Source organism: Ahaetulla prasina, chromosome 1 (assembly GCF_028640845.1).
Source record: "Ahaetulla prasina isolate Xishuangbanna chromosome 1, ASM2864084v1, whole genome shotgun sequence".
In the NCBI taxonomy this organism is placed as follows: domain Eukaryota; kingdom Metazoa; phylum Chordata; class Lepidosauria; order Squamata; family Colubridae; genus Ahaetulla; species Ahaetulla prasina.
This window is the reverse complement of record NC_080539.1, coordinates 152,860,921-152,877,489: the sequence shown is the minus strand read 5'-3', so window position 1 is coordinate 152,877,489 and position 16,569 is coordinate 152,860,921. Positions and strand designations below refer to the sequence as shown.

General features: G+C 37.9%; 2 protein-coding genes across 4 annotated transcripts in view; one reads left to right on the top strand and one right to left on the bottom strand.

The window, feature by feature from the left end:
* The first annotated feature begins 46 nt into the window (after positions 1 to 46).
* On the top strand, positions 47 to 10,240 carry ITGB1BP1 (integrin subunit beta 1 binding protein 1). 2 transcript variants are annotated; one of them, XM_058178209.1, is made up of 7 exons: positions 47 to 416; positions 1,070 to 1,172; positions 2,690 to 2,768; positions 5,177 to 5,313; positions 5,715 to 5,807; positions 8,560 to 8,709; positions 9,998 to 10,240. In XM_058178209.1, the coding sequence occupies exons 2-7, from the start codon at positions 1,101 to 1,103 to the stop codon at positions 10,067 to 10,069; spliced, it is 603 nt and encodes a 200-aa protein (XP_058034192.1). In that variant the 5' UTR covers positions 47 to 416; positions 1,070 to 1,100; the 3' UTR covers positions 10,070 to 10,240. The 2 variants fall into 2 exon arrangements, with proteins under 2 accessions (XP_058034192.1, XP_058034198.1); XM_058178215.1 differs by lacking the exon at positions 5,715 to 5,807.
* Positions 10,241 to 10,621: 381 nt separating this feature from the next.
* Positions 10,622 to 16,569, bottom strand: part of ASAP2 (ArfGAP with SH3 domain, ankyrin repeat and PH domain 2) — a 90,355-nt gene continuing 84,407 nt past the window's right edge. For both annotated transcript variants that reach the window (XM_058178200.1, XM_058178193.1), the window contains 2 exons: positions 15,608 to 15,730; positions 10,622 to 13,936 (listed from right to left, as the gene is read on the bottom strand). In XM_058178200.1, the coding sequence (XP_058034183.1) occupies positions 13,862 to 13,936; positions 15,608 to 15,730 (198 nt within the window). In that variant the 3' untranslated portion in view covers positions 10,622 to 13,861. The remainder of the gene's footprint in view (positions 13,937 to 15,607; positions 15,731 to 16,569) is intronic.

Below are 16,569 nucleotides of genomic sequence, written 5' to 3'. Positions count from 1 at the left end.
TTACAAGAGAGCGCTTGAGAAGGGCCGGAAGTTCTCTAGTATAATGGGTGGACCCGGAAGGAGAACGAGAAGCGGGGCTGCTCTGGCCCTAGATGTTATTGGTCTACGTCGTCCGGGCGGTGGAGGAGCTTTTCCGCGTAATCCGCGGAGCGCTTCGAAGGCGATGCCGAGTGGCAAAGTATCCGAGCTCAGAAAGGGGAGATTTATTTATTTAGTTTTATTATCTTTGTAGGTCTGTAGAACAGGGTGGCCCTTTCCCGCCTTTTCTATTCCCAGAAAGGGTTGAATCGGTCGGCTTCTTCCATTGGGGTTGTTTCATCCAGCCGGTGATGCGGGCGAGGCTTCACCGGGTGGATTTCTACCTGTGATGCGGATTTTTCGGGGTTCAGAAGCAAAAGGAGGGGGCAAAAGGGAAGGTAATATCACGAATAAAACATTTGGAAATTAAGTGGGAATGTTTCCTCTCGCTGCTTCTCAAACAACGTTGCCCGGTTAACTCTAATAAGGAGGATATTCTTCCAAGCCTAAACTTCGGTGTCAAACTTTAGCAGCATTCGCACAACTCGCTGAATAACGAGTGGACGGTTCAGTCCCGTGCACCGGATAAACTCTTGTGTGATCGGTTACTGTTCAGTCATCACGCAAATCCTGAAAATTAGATTCTTGAATTAACCGGGATTAGTTTAAACTGTTGGGGACTACACAGATCCAGCCTTTCTGTCAATAGCGTTGTGATAGTTCGGTATACAATCTCTTTCAGAGGAAATTCAATTCGTTAATAACACCAAGTAAAAGTCGATATTTGCTCATAGTTTGCTTCCCAGCTTCTCAAAAGCTTCTGGTTAGTCAAAGCATATTGGTGTAGACTGGTTTTGCTATCGCTACTTTGTTGAAGGTAGATATTTAGACATGTATTTCCCCCAAGAGAAATATGCTGCTTTCTGTATTCTTTTGGCAATTTGAGTTCTGGACAAGTGCAGTTGTATATCTCTGCAAAGCTCAGATAGTATGTTTTTTAAGATTGCACTTTCAGTTGTATAAGAATCAGGATTTTCTTTTCTCTTTACAGCTTTGGTTTTGATTGTGAATCAGTAAAAAAAATGTTCAGGAAAGGAAAAAAGCGGCATAGCAGCAGCAGCTCACAAAGCAGTGAAATCAGTACTAAAAGCAAAGTAAGATATACCTGATATAGTTTTATTTTAAGAAAGTGTATCTTGAAACATCTTCTGTTCTATCTATGGGTTATCCAGATGTGATCAGGCTCACTTTTGCTCTAGGGATGTTGTTTTTCAGCTCCCATCAACCTAGTCAGTAATACAAAATAAAAAATGAGGACCTGATCCTGTTTTCAGAAGCTAGCTAGAATTGAACATATTTTCTGTGAATTTAGGGTAGAATGTATGTACCTTTCACACAGTTATATAGACATCTATGCCTCTAGAAGAGATGGGCAGCACATAAATCCAATAAAACAAACCAACCTCTGAGGTTTCTGAGCAATGATATATACAGTATTGTTTCAGCCAAGGCCATGATTCCTAAAGAGGCTTAAGTAAGTTATCTAGACAAAATGTTTCTTCTATACAGTACTATTGAATTTTAAGATGAGCTGCCTATTTTTCGATGCTAATGCCACGGAGGAATTGCTGAGAATGGATTATCGATGATGAATGATATATTGCTTAGATTGTGTGAGGATTCTTTCAGAACAATTTTGCTACAGTATGGAAAAAAAGGACTGGGGGAATGTTCATTGCAATGGAATAGGCAAAATAACTCTGACATCAGTTTCTGCAGGATGGAATAGGGCAGGGCTGAATAAAAACACAATGCATTTGCATCAGGCATCAAGATCACGTATATAAGGGTGGGATTTGCATTAATGTCAATCCAGATACCATTTGCCATGATCCTGGTTTGTTGCAGATGCCTATTTTTTTGGGGGGGGGGGAAATCATGCAACCCCACCTTTATCCTTCTTCCAGGATATTTTATTTCAAGTTTTTAATTTATCATACTTCATATGATAAATTAAATAAATCTGTAAACGTGGGTATTTTTTTTCCTGTTTTGCCATGGTTAACTTTAAATAAAATCAACTTTATAAAACTTTTTTTCCCCCAGGAGTCCAAAGTAAATGCTGGTCAACCAAAACTGTGTAAACTAAAACTGGGAGGCCATGAATTCTAGCGCTGCTGTAGATATGTTGTAGGGAACATAGGAGGAGGAAAGAGCATTAAATATGTTTGCCGCCTTGAATTATTTATAGAAATAAAGATGTAGGTTCAGAAAAAGATTTTGAAGTGAGGTTTCCTCCTCGTGGTTTTACTGTAGGTTTAAGAGTAGGAAGGTGAAATGAAAGTTCACTATGCAAGTATTAATCATTAAAAAAAACCACTTCAGTGTATGTAATATTGATTAGGTGTTTTTTGTAACAAATAGTGATTGGACCCCAGGATGATTAGATACTACTTTCTAATATCAAGATCTGATTATTTTCTTCTTGGTTTGATGAACCTAAGAAAGGATCTCATCTTGCCAGCTGATTTTTTTTAAAAGCCCATATTAAAAAGGTATAATTTGTTAAATAATTAGATCATCTAAGGTTGTAATGCATTTCATATTTAATACAGCAGTTTTTTAAAAGAACAGGTTTGACCATAATAACTTCATCTTTCTCCTTATCCAGTCAGTGGACTCTAGCCTTGGAGGTCTTTCAAGATCTAGTACTGTTGCTAGTCTGGATACAGACTCTACGAAGAGTTCAGGTATGAAACTTGTTGAGGTGTTATATCTACAAGACTGTGCAGCTGAGTACAGTATTTAAAACAGTAGGCTACTATATGTGGGGAGGTCTACATCTGGCATTATTTTTCAAAACAGAAAATATGTTTTTATCCTTATAATCTCAGCTGGGTTTTGGAGGATTTCAGATACATTGTCCTGAGGTTTAGAATTATGTATACAAGGACTAAGAAATTCCTTCTGAGCGATGTTAGCTCTTTTAGAAGGCAGAATATAATGGTTAAGAGAAATGCAGTGAATATCATCAAGGATATGTTGGCCTTACTTAAGTCACTAAAAACCTGGTTCTTCCCTTGGGCATTGGGTCAGAGTGTAGGATAATCTCACAGAAATTAAAAGTTATTGAATGGAATATGCGGAGCTTGACCTCAGTTACTTTGTTATTCTTTTATGTTTTGGATGTCAACCTGCAAGATGACTTCCTTTCTTGGTTGCCATTCAGGGGGGAGGGGAGAGAACACGGGGGGGGGGGGAATTCAGGAATGTGGTGCCTCAGCCAGCTAGTCACAACAAACTGGACATTTGTTGAAGTTGAGCAGGAACCTACATCTGGACCGATTGGCCCACGTGACCTGAGGAACAAAGGGGAATGGGGAGGTCTTATTCTGTTAACTATCCCTGAGCATGGGAATAATTTAGAGCTAGCTTAACCTTTCAATGTGCCGATATGATGTACTCAATAAAGGATCTCTTGAACCTGAAAGAAGTGTCAGAGTCCTGACTCCCTGAGTTCATTACTTGGAACAAGGACACTGGATATTTTTTTTGTTTTTTTAATTCTTTTTCTGTTTCTAAGCAATTTAAGGTATTTTAACTCTCTAGGGTTTTATGAATTTGGCAACCATAACAATCAAATAAATATGGAAGACTAGTCTTGGGGAGGGAGACCTCTAAAAAACCTGGGTTTATTCAGCCTTAATTCTTGAAAACACAATACTTCCAGAATAGGGGTGCTCCACAGAAATTGGTAAAGAGTCTCCACTGTAGTGGATAGATTTCGGCTTTCAGTTGACTTACTATGCTAAACCTCTTGAGAAAAATATACTTTGACAATGAAACTAATTTGAGAATGTGAGAGTATTTTTCTCATTAGACATCTTCAAGCAGAGGCTGGAGTGTTAAGATGTCAGGAAATGTAGGGTTAATAGCTGTAAGCTGATGGAAGGTTGTAAGCAGAGGCAACTGAAAGCTGATGCAACGGGAATGATTCAGCATCTGGCATTGTGTGGGGTCCACACAAGATTGCTCTTAATCAGTTTTTCTCCAAATGGGCAGGTGGGCAAAATTGCAAATGTTCAGGATAATATCTTAACTTTTACTCTATTAACCAGGAGATTTCAATTCTTTCATTTTTTTTTCCTCGACTGACTTAGAGAAACCATTTTGCTTTGCAGAATGTAAAACAACAGTGTTTCCACCGTGCCAGTTCTGTGCTTTTATCACATTTTTGTTCTTTGTTGGATGGGTGGAGGGTGCAAGGAATCAACCAACGGAATCACCGTATTTTTGATTTTTCATATTTATGTGTGAGACCAGAAGAGTTGCCTTGAAAAGTTTTAAAAAATTCAAATTGACGTGTGGCTTTTTTAAAATGTGAAAAGATACTATGATAAAAGCTTTTTTTTTCTCTTGGAAAAAAAAAAGATTGCTTCCCTTTTAAGAGGTGTCTATATATAGGTGACCATTAGAGGGCTTCTCTCTCTCTCTCTCTCTCTCTCTCTCTTATCTCATTCCTCTCCTTGTGTCCATAGCTGTATGATAAGGTATCTAAATATATATATATATATATAGTTGTATATAAACCACTGTTAATTATCTAAAGGCCTTTGTGCTGTGTGCTGTGTTTTGCTCCTGGGTTTATCTCATAATACTAGTCACTCTGCAAAACGCTGACATAAGGAATGCTTTGGAGCTTTTTAAGTTCTAGACCACGGGTGTCAAAGTCGATTGCGTCATGGGCCGGATCATGACGTATCATGACTTTTTTGCCTTTGTGGAGCTGGAGTGGGCGTGGCCTGCACGTGACATATCCAGCCTACAGGCCGCCAGTTTCACAGGCCTGTTCTAGACTGATTTAAGATATTGAACTAAAGAGGCTACAAAGCTCTTCTGTCGTGTTTCTAAAGTGATAATGTGAAAATAATGCTTCAAGTTGATTTTCTTGGTGTTGCGATAAAAGGTTAAGTACTTCTCTCCGATGGACTTTTCCACCATTAAAACCAGCAGTTTGAAAACATTGTGATAGCAATGTTATTAGATCTTAGTTCAGTTATGTGGGATAGGTCATGAATCGGAGTCTTTTTAATGTTCTAAGCAGCTTGTTAACAACTAAAAATGATTTAGATATGTGTTTAAATGTGTTTCTTTATAGGCCAAAGTAACAGCAATTCAGATACTTGTGCTGAATTTCGGGTGAAATATGTTGGTGCCATTGAAAACCTGAATCTTGATGAAAGCAAAACATTAGAGGGACCCCTGGACTTGATTAATTATATAGATGTGGCACAGGTAAAGATTGTCTGTTTTAGCTGTTACTTAATCATGATTTTTTAAATGAGTTGAATGGATTTGCATGAATAAGCCATAAACTAAAATGCACACACCATAATGAAAGGATTCTTACAATACTTCAAAGCAAAAACGGTTAAGTTACATTGGGCTTAACTTATGTAAAGCACTTGGCTTGCCAGCTATCTCAAGAACTTAGATACAGCATGCTTTTCAATTGCTAACAAAAAGTGCTTTAACAAAACAGAGAAGAAATAGGACAAAGAAAAAAAAACGAAGTATGAGAAATCCTTTTAACAGTAAACAAGTTACAATTTTACGAGTATTTCTCTAATCCAAATAGAGCAACTTGCCATTTATCTTTTCATGTCGGAATACCATTTTAATTTTTTTTTCCAAAGCAAGATGGAAAACTGCCCTTTGTTCCTGGGGAAGAAGAATTTATTATGGGTGTTTCCAAATACGGTATTAAAGTCACATCATTGGACCAGTGTGTAAGTAATGAATGGTTTTAAAACATGCAATTGGCACAATTATAGGAGCAATATAAATTCTTTTCTCCTTCCTCTGAGGGATTCTACAGTAGTAAGTTTACACACAGCTTTATGAAGCAGGGATGATGTTCTGGGGCCTGCATATTAGGCCACACGCTTCATTTTAGTTTACGTTGCTGTCCTTTTGACTACCCTATTCAAGAAGTAACTGTTAAGTTTACTAAAACAAGAATTGAAATGAACGCATTAGGGGCAAATTGAAATGAACCAAGAGGGGCAAAAAGCCTCTATTTCTACTTCAAATACCATCCAGAAATGACCCAGTTTTTTCAGATCTGCTAACTTGTAGCTTTCCTTTACCCCATGAAATTCAATGTATTTTTAGTAAAAACCTTATGGCTGAAAAGGATCATCTACATCTGCTTTAATACAGAAAAGGTATTACTGTAATCTTGTTCCAAGCTTGAATGCATATTTGAGTCCCTGAGGTTTATAAAAATGGAATCTGACTTGTTGCAAAATGTTGCACCGACTATGTTGCAACGGAATGAGAATCCATTTCTCTTTCAGAACATTCTGTTCACTCTACCTGCCAACGTCCAGTTTTTAATTGCTCTTCTCCCCAAGAGATTTCCTGTCCCTAGATTGAGTTTTGTGTTGGTCTTTCTCTTTAGAATTTTCCCACCACCGAGTTTATGTTATGAGTTTATATTTTGTATAGTTTAGCTTGTGATTGTTGGTTATAATACCCGGTATTGGCTCTGGGAAGTCCGGGGGGGCGGGGAAAGGGGGAGGGGGGTGGAAAATGATACATGGATTGGTTATCAATGTACAGTAATGTTTGAAGATATGAAATTATAATTTGAAAAGAAATTGGGGCTGCTCGACTGCCATTTCAGAAGGAAAGGGAGAGAGGAGCAGAAAGAGGGAAGAAAGTAGGTAGGAAAGAGGTGAGAAGGAGGAGGGGAATAAGAAGGTTAGAAAGGGTGGAAGAAGGGAGGAGTGGAGAAGGAGGAGAGGAAGTAGTAAAGTGAAGGAGATGAAGGAAGGGGAAAGTAGAGTAGTAGAAGGTAGAGGGAGGTGTGAAGAAAGGAAGTGGCAGTCAGGCAGGCCCGAATCAGCAATAAATAAAAATTAATGATTAATGATGGATAATAGATTGTACATAAATATGATGTTGGAAAATGAAAATAAAAAACTTTTTTGAAAAAAAAAAAAAAGAATTTCCCCACCACCAAGGGCAGTATTGGCAAACCTTTTCGGCACTGAGTGCTAAAACGGGAGCGCATGCGCCGGAAACCAGAAGAGCAGCTGTCCGGCTTCTGGTGCACGCATGCACACTGGCCACCCGGACTTCTAGTTTGTGGTGCACATGTACACGCGAAGACCAGCTGGTCACTGCGCATGTGTGCACTGAAAAACGGGAGAAAATCTTCCCAGCGTGCGCATGTGCACTGGGTGGCTGCTCTTCCAGTTTCCACCACTCCCGTGCGCATGAACACCAGCTGGCTAGCACCCCAGAACCTGGAAGAGCAGCAGGCGATGGCTCTGTGTGCCACTTCCAGCATGCATGCCATAGGTTCGCCATCACAAACCTAGGGTAATTTGAACATGTTGGAAGTTATTGCTTGTTCTCTGGCTGGTTCAAATACTCCAGTCAACCAGCTGAATTTTTTGCCTAGGCGTAGCCTGATCTTAAAACAGGTGGTGTGTGGCTGGAATTTCCTAAGGAAATTTAGTGAATGACTTATCCCTAAAGAAAAACAATTATTTCCTTCCAAAAGTAATTATTACATTTACAGTTTTTGTCTCCTTCATCTATCTCTCGATAAAAGGAATTTCTTTTCTCAAGAGATGGATGTTAGCTAATGTTTGTTATTTTCTCTATTTATTGCTAAACAGATGCAGTGTTGGTTGTCTTCACTTCAACACTAATCTAGGTTCCTAATATTGTGGTCATCACTACCTTAACTGATAACAGGAAATTAATTTTTTTTTGAAAATTTTTATTAGATTTAAAAACAAACAAAAACAATGGACATTGCTCCACATCTCTGGTTTCTAACATTTACGTCAAGTTACTATATCATATATTCCTCAGTCTATATACAAATTTACATATCTCCTAATTCCTTATATAAAGTATATACTATATTATTACTACTACTACAACTATATACATATTTTATAAATCTATTATACTCTCACAAGTACAATATACATTGATACATACATTTCCAGATACTCATTAACTCGTTTCTGGCATTTTTCCTCTTCTCAAGCCATTCACAGAATTTACTCGACCTCATAGTACCTTGATTCACTTTTTATCTTTGAGTTCTAGAGTAAGTCTGTCCATCTCTGCACAGTTGTATATTTTGTTTATTACTTCTTCTGTGGGTATTTCTTTAAAATTCCATTTTTGAGCAAATGTTAATCTTGCCGCAATTAATATATGCAGTGTTAAGTAGGTAACATTTTTATCGTATTTGCCATCCATCATGCCCAATAAGAAAAATTCTGGTTTGACCTCTATTTTGACCATTAACATCTCTTCTAGCCAGCTTCTTATTTGCTAATTAGATTTTGCTAGCCTATGACTTACCATATTTACTGAAATAATGATTTCGGTAAATGTGGTGTAGAATAACAGTCTCTTTCCAAAGGCTAGCATTGAGAGTTTGGAAGTATTGGTGATACGATGTCTTTTTTCTCTTTCATGATAATTTAAATTAATTAGTAGAACTTTCAGGATGTTTTGCATAGACATGCACTCTACCTAATTGTCCGGATGGTCTGCTATGATGATGGCTTAGGAGCAGGGAAGAGTGTACTGGCTTTGAAGACAACAGATTCAAACGCTGAAGAATATCATCTTTGGATTTACCAGTGCAATAGTTTGGTAAGATTTATGTGTATTTTAAAAAGCCACCTACCACACATTCTTGGCAAAATATTACGTAATGTGTATTGGGCCAATTCCTATTCATTATGCCCCAATATAATCCAAAATGTGACAGAATTGGTGTAAGATATTGGGGTACCATATACATTTATGCAGGAGCAGGATTGTGACAGGAGTAAGTAGCCTGATGCCCTTTGATGCTTTTGATGCCAACTGTCCTCTGTCCCAGCCAGCAGAGCTAATGGAAAGAACATACACAGGGGTTGTACAGGTAGTCCTCAACTTACAACCGTTCATGTAACTGTTCAAAGTTACAATGGCAGTGAAAAAAGTGACTCATGATCATTTTTCACACTTATGACCATCGTAGCATCCTCATGGTCACATGTTTTACATTTGGATGCTTGATAGCTGACTCACATTTATGATGGTTGCAGTGTCCTGGAGTCATGTGATCCCCTTTTGTGACCTTCTGACAAGCAAAGTCAATGGGGAAACCAGATTCGCTTAACAACCGTATTACTAATTTAACAACTGCAGGGATTCACTTAACAAATGTGGCAAGAAAAGTCGTAAAATGTGGCAAAACCCATTTAACAAATTTCTCACTTAACAACATAAATTTTGGGCTCAGTTATGGTTGTAAGTTTAGGACTATCTGTAGTTCATATCACTTGGAGGGATATATCATCCCACTCCTAGACCAGTAGTAAAAACAGTAGAATCATTATAACCTGTGCTGATCCTCTGCAGATATTCCTCAACTTAATAAGGACTGGAAGCTATCACTAAGCGAGACAGTTGCACCAGATTTTGCCATTATTATTTTTTTGGCTATGGTTGTTAAATAAATTTGGCTTTCCCCATTGGCTTTACTTGTCAGAAGCTACCTGGGAGGGTCACAAATGGTGATCGTATGACCCCCCACTCCAATGATCGTAAATACATGCTGATTCCCAAGCACCCAAATTTTGATCTCATAACCATAGAGAACATGATGAAACCATCATAATGTGCAAGTGCTGGTTGTGAACTTTTCAGCACTGTTGTGATATCATAAACAAATGATCATAAGTCAAGGACTGTCTATATTAACAAAGAGCAGTTGATCATTAAACCAATTCTGCTCTTTTATAGCCACAAATTACATTCTTGCAGCCACTATTACACGTAGTAAGCATTTGTCAACTGAAGCTGAAGCAGAAGAACATCCTGTAATTGGTACAGTAAAATGTTTTATATGCTGGTGAAAACAAAGAGCTTATTATTATTTTCTAAAATGCAGGAACAAGCACAAGCTATTTGTAAAGTGCTGTCCACAGCCTTTGACTCAGTTTTAACATCTGAAAAGTCCTGAATACTGTATTGGTACGTGATCCTGAAAAAGAAGGTCTTCTTCCAATGACTTCAACACCTGGAGAGATAAAGTTCTTATCTGCTCCAGAATACTTTTTAAATTATTTTGGTATAATGTTTAAACAATATATAATTTTGTCATTACTGTTATTAAACAATGGCACCAAAAATCCACAGAAGGTTCTCTTAGTCTGTACTAAATTAACTATTTTAACATTTCATAAACTTGAAAAAAACTAATGAAACATCTGTCTAGTCCAGGGGTCTCCAACCTTGGCAACTTTAAGACTTGTGGACTTCAATTCCCAGAGTTGCTGAGGAACTCTAGGAGTTGAAGTCCACAAGTCTTAAAGTTGCTAAGGTTGGAGACCCCTGGACTAGTTCCTGCACTTTTTAGATTGCCTTAGTTATGTGTATATTTGACTGTTAAGAAAACAGAAGACCATCATGTAAGATCAGAGTTAGGAAGGCTACATAAGTTATTAGATTTCACTCTTTCATTCCAGAACTCAATTGTGAAGGATATTTTCCACATAAACACAAAGAGTTAATATGAGGCTTAAAGTAGTTTATTTTTTCAGTCTAATGACTGAGTTAACAGAAGTAAAATTAATCATGCTCCAATTATAAATCACTGCCTCTAGACACTAAAAAATAAGAAATGGTCTTAGGTTATACAATGTATACAGTTGCTCTGCAACTAAACAATCAAAACCATCACATTTAAAATTATACATCTCAAGTAGCATTCTGAACTGCATTTTAAGTGTCTTATGCTCCTTTAAAAATGGTTAACACAGTAATCGTATGTGCTTGGTAACAGTTTGTTGAACATGGCCATCTCTGTTGTCAGTCATGAAGTCTGAATAACCTTACAGAGTTCAGTGTATTTTTTTTTTTAAATCCAGATTATCTAAACTGTCACATGTCACAGAAACAGTATTTTGAAATGTTTCTTACAAGCCTATCATACTGATGTAGTGTGAGAAAATACTCTTGTTTAAGATTGTCTAGTAGCCATAATCAAGTGTTCTTCAGGATAATCTGAAACTTTCAAATTAACTCCAGCCGTGTTCTTCAGATTAATCATATCTTTAGGCAAATTTCCTGACTTTTATTTTTTTTTGTTTGTCTGACTGCTACACGTACTATAGATTCTATAGTTGATGGTATCCTTGGTTTCAAAAGAAGTTTTGGCATTGGAAAACCATTTTAGTCCAAGCATCTTGGAGTACGTAGCTAGTATAGTTCATTAGATCCTACCCAGTGTGAAATCTGAGGCTAAAGCTTCAAAAGGCTATTTTGCACATAGTTGTTGAAAGATTCTGTGTTAAACACTGTAAGTAATGTGCAAAATAATGTGACAAATAATTTCCTTGCATTTGCCAGGCATATAAACATAAAGAGTTGAAACCCAACTGAATTAATCAGCCTCTGAATAAATGTGTAGTGGCCAACTATTCTCCTAATATACATATATATTTCAATGGGAACTTTGAATATGCAGACTTAGCTTTAAAACATACAACAAAACTAGGTTGAAAATATTCCAGTTTGCTCCTCCATCGCACTGCAACCACTCACATTGTTCTTAATATCAGCCAACTGATTTGCATCAATACATCTGACAAATTGCCTCAAATGTACCACTTCAGCAAGGCAACAGAAATATCAGGATCCAGCATTTCCCCCCATCCAATATAAATATACCAAAGGGTCCTTCCCCCATCTGTTTTCACTTCCACTAGCCAATATATACATAATTTCTGAGTCAGAAATTCAAAGTTCTCTTGATAAATCTAGAGATACGATAGTCACAAAACTTGTGATCAAAGCCAATGTGACCTGGACATTGATATTCTAATTCTATGCTACCAGTGCACGTTTTGGGTAGCATATGCAAAATAAAAACAGTTACAATATCACAATATACAAACATTAAAAGGACATAGCTATGTTCTGTAAGAGTCTATTCATTTTGAATTATGAAATCTATTCACAATTATTAACAGTGTTATCTACCATGTTCTAGAATATATTTCAGTACACAATGCAAGTCCACAAACAGACTGAACTGCTTGCCAGACAGCGGTGTGTACCTTAGCACAGGGCCGTTTGGATCAGTGACTATGACACTGTTAACCATAGCAATCTCAGAATGAACATACCACTATGTGCTTTACAACTTGTTTTCAAAGAAAAGGACTGTAAGTAATATTTCATAAACTTTCCCATTTAAATTTATCAGCAGTATCATCCTGGTTTCCCCCTCCCCCCCCCTTACCTCGAGGGTAATTAGTGTATGGCATAAAATATTAACTGCATATTTAGTATAGAAAACTATGACCTCATACTTACAAAACGAGGTAATCAGATTTCAGGTTTTAAAATATCTACACATCAAATTACTAAAATATTTCTTTAATGCAACTGAGGACATTCCTAACCAGCATCTTCATGAATATCTATGCATATTACATATGTTTGCTGCTCCAAGGAAGCAGTCTTCCACTGAGATACATATGAGGGCCACGTGCAATTTTCTTTTCTTGGACTGCTTTATCTTAAAGCTTTTCTCCTGACTTCATGCACAAGGGGAGATTGGCAGGGAGAATAATACCTTCTTTCTTTTCCTCATAAACTTATAAATATTCCTAATTTCTTCCTTTGTATTACAAAGGTATAAAATCTTAAATGCTATTTATCAAGTAAAGGCACTGAGACCTCCATTTGTGCCAGTACAAGCCTTCATAAGGAAACAGGCTATTCAACCAATGGGAAATTGGACTAGGTTATTAGATTCCAAACTATTTTAACTGTTGCTATACAACAGGTTTTGACCTTTTCATTGGACTCAAATGTTTCAAGCCTGCCAATGCTGCTGCCTAATGCAGAGTCATTTTCAAGCACACATCTATCACCGCTTGGGTGTAGTGATGTTTTGTCCCTGTGCATCCATAACCCTTCAACAGGAGAAAAGGATTCTACTGTTCCAAGACATGGATTTTCTTGCAACACCTAATGCTTAGGTATCTTATCTGGGGATTCTAGATTTGTTTTTCTGTAACAAAAATGCATGCTCTGTGAACGTGTACTTATACAGGTTTCCTCAAATGTGGTTAGATTATTACTTAGGATATTAAATAGGGCTAGGTTTCTATCACTTTCAGTCCTTTCCATCCATGCATTTAAAAGAAAATATGATTGAGATTGCTATTTAGAAGTCTTTGGCAAAAGACTTCTCCACCCCCATCTTACTCCTCCGATCATTGAACATTGTGGATGGCTGCGGACATGGATAAGAAGAAACTCCACCATGTCACAACTGAGGGGATGTTCTTATTTTTCTCAAAGTTTTTTTAAGGTACTAAATAAAATGAAAAGAAACTCTCATTCTTTAAAATGAAATTTCAGTTTTCAGTTTACTTACAGTCCCAAGACTGATCTCAAAAGCCATACTCGCCACAAAAGTTAAATACTTATTGTAGACCTGACATTGGCACTAAAATGTAACACATTAGTGCAGTCAAGAGATTAATCTTCTAGCTTTCTTAATATGCCTTTCACATTGTCGTGGATTTGGGTTCTTGTGTTTTTGCAGCTTTTGGCAATCATCACAAACATTTTTTGAGTGGCTCTGTTGTTATGTAAGTCCCATGGAAAATAATTTCAAGAACTGCAATAATGAAGATTCGACTATGTTATTTTGAAGTATCCCAGTGAGGCATTTGATGATGAACAGGGAATCCCAATGAAATCTAGAAAGGGAAACTTTCCACTTGCAGGGAGCTATTTAATCAACAATAAAGTGCACAAATGATACAGGAAAAGCACCTTTCCGATTAGGATCTCCATCAATATGCCCAATCTGAAAAAGAGAAAATATTTTAGAGTAGTTATAAATTCAATGAGGACAACTAATAAAACAAGTTTAAAATACTGACAGTTCTTTTTAGCCATATAAAATTGTTTATTATGTATACATTGATTTTGTAAAATAAATTTTCACCTAAACATTTTCTTGCTCTTTTGGGACTCTCTCCGCAAAACTGAAATTTCAGCCAGGAAGTAATTATCTAGGACCAGAAGTACTGATGGGGGAATTTTACTGCAGGGCACAAAAGGTTAATTATATTGGGTAAATATTCCCTTCTTTAATGCTACAAGACGTATCATATTGATTTAAAAGGAAACTGATCCTGAATTAAAATAATTCCCCCAAAAGGAGGTTTAGGCTAATCTCGGCTCTTCACTATATTCTCAGTAAAATCATATAAGTCAGGTGTGTCAAACTTGATTTCATTGAGGGACACATCAGGGTTGTGTTTGAGCTCGGGGCCTGGGTGGGTGTGGCCAGGTCAACATCACTTGGTGGCGTCTGTGTTGGCCCAAGTGCTCTGCCAGTGAAAACGGGCTCCCGAACTCTATCTTTGGCTGCAACGGCCTCCTGCAACCCTCTGCCAGGGAAAACGGAGCTCAGGAGGGCCGCCCGTGTCCCTCCCAAGCTCCATTTTTGCTGGTAGAGGCACCATGGGCCTGTCGTTTCCAGGACAGTCCCGTGGGCCAGATCTAGCCACTCCATGGGCCAGATCCGGCCCCTGGGCTTTGAGTTTGACACCCCTGATATAAATGAAATTTTTTGGGGTGGGGTGGGGTGGGAAACAGCACTAGCGTTTATGCAATATTTGTGGCATAAATTAGGTGAAAACATGCTATGCGCAGCTTCCACTCTCTTCCTGGCTTTAAGCGTGCCGTTATCATTGGCAAAATAACAAAATAAGATTACCATATACATATAACCTATGCCCAAATCAACATGTGATGGCTGGTTCACTGATGGGCTAGGACAGTGGCTGGGTTCACTTCCACATGCTGAGCTACAAGTGACACAACTCCATTTTAGCCTAGGCTCGCATACTGTGTCAGCCTCCCTATTCAGCTGTTCATTCAGCTAACCTATGTGCATACTGCTTCCCCTGGCAAAGATCCAATTTTCTTGCCTGAGCAGGAAGGGGAGCTTAATTGGTAGAGGATGAAAGGGAGGGGCTCCCTACTCTGCAACCCTCTCCCAACTCTTTAGGAAACAATCCTACAGCAGCAAAGTGAACCTAATGCAGAACTGGCTAACCAGGAACTTCCTTTCCATGTTCCACCAAGAGAGTAAGCAGGAAGAGCCTTTAGGAGCTGTCACTAGAAGTTCTCTTGGCACCTTGAAATAAATATTCCTAAATGGTAATTTCACTGAATTCTGGGGACAGCAGGATTGGGCTGGCTGGGGAGGATAAGAGGGCAAATATTACCCCACTCCTGATTTATCCAGATATGAATTCTGCACAAAAGGAATTAAAAAAAAATATCTCCAGTTCAAATGAGAAAGAACTTAAAAGTTCACATATTTCATTTAGTAGATACTTATGAAACAGACTGCTTCATCCAGGAAGTCAGTTCTGTTGGTTGTTGCTTTATTTTTATAACTGCAGACCGCAAACCAGAGGGTTTAAGTCAATTATTAACCTCAGCTGAAAACAAAAATACTTACCCACCACTCCTGATCTTCCTCCCCATCAACTATGATGATGTCACCTTCTGAAAAGGTTAGCTCATCGGGATTATCTGCTACACAGTTATAGATTGCTTTTACTCTTTTGGGCTTTGTTTTTGACTGTAATAAACAGAGATAAAAGGAACCTGGTGTTGAAAACATAGGGCAGACACCACAGAAATAGGCTACAAACAGTGTTTCTTCTCAAACAGACAGAAATAGCAGACCACAGGAAAAAGCTTTAAACCAAAACAGGTTACTTGCCCGTGTAAATTGAATGTTATCTATATTGGGTAGCAACAGTTCTCCAGAGTTTCAGGTCAATTTTTTAAAGTTTATCTGGGTAGCTGAATAAACCTGGGACTATCACTCAAGCATGTAATTTAATGTATTATTTTTCCCTAGTCTCATTCTTCAGTATGTTTGCCTTCTAGTACAACTTTTCTCACTAGCAAAGTTCACACGTTGGATCAGTGCAGTTCTCAGACAGTATTCCATCATAACCACGATCATTTCAAAAGTCCACAGCCACCACTTTTATTTCTGAGAAGCAAGACATCTCTCTTTATAGGTAAAGCTTATATAATTCCTTCTAAAACATGTAAAAGGATTTTCTTCCGATAAGCTACTCAAATTCTGGATATTTTACTAAACGTTATTTCAGTGAGTTAACTTAAATGGGCATCAGTTAATTGAAATGACACCCTGTGCCCTACAGGTAGTCCTCGATTTATAACCACAATTGAGTCCAAAATTTCTGTCAACCAAGCAAGATGTTGTTAAGTGAGTTTTGCCTCATTTTATGACCTTTCTTGCCACAGTTAAGTGAATCACGGCGGTTGTTAAGGTAGTAACATATTTGTTAAGTCAATCTAACTTCCCTATTGGCTTCGCTTGTCAGAAGGTGATCACATGACCCCGGGACACTAAAACTGTCATAAATACATGTCAGTTGCCAA

What these genes read in the sequence shown, in the direction of transcription:
- ITGB1BP1 (XM_058178209.1), top strand. Translation starts at nt 1,101, where the DNA reads ATGTTCAGGAAAGGAAAAAAGCGGCATAGCAGCAGCAGCTCACAAAGC. An exon ending in AAATCAGTACTAAAAGCAAA is followed by an intron (nt 1,173 to 2,689) that starts GTAAGATATACC and finishes CTCCTTATCCAG; the next exon opens with TCAGTGGACTCTAGCCTTGG. An exon ending in TCACATCATTGGACCAGTGT is followed by an intron (nt 5,808 to 8,559) that starts GTAAGTAATGAA and finishes TAGAACTTTCAG; the next exon opens with GATGTTTTGCATAGACATGC.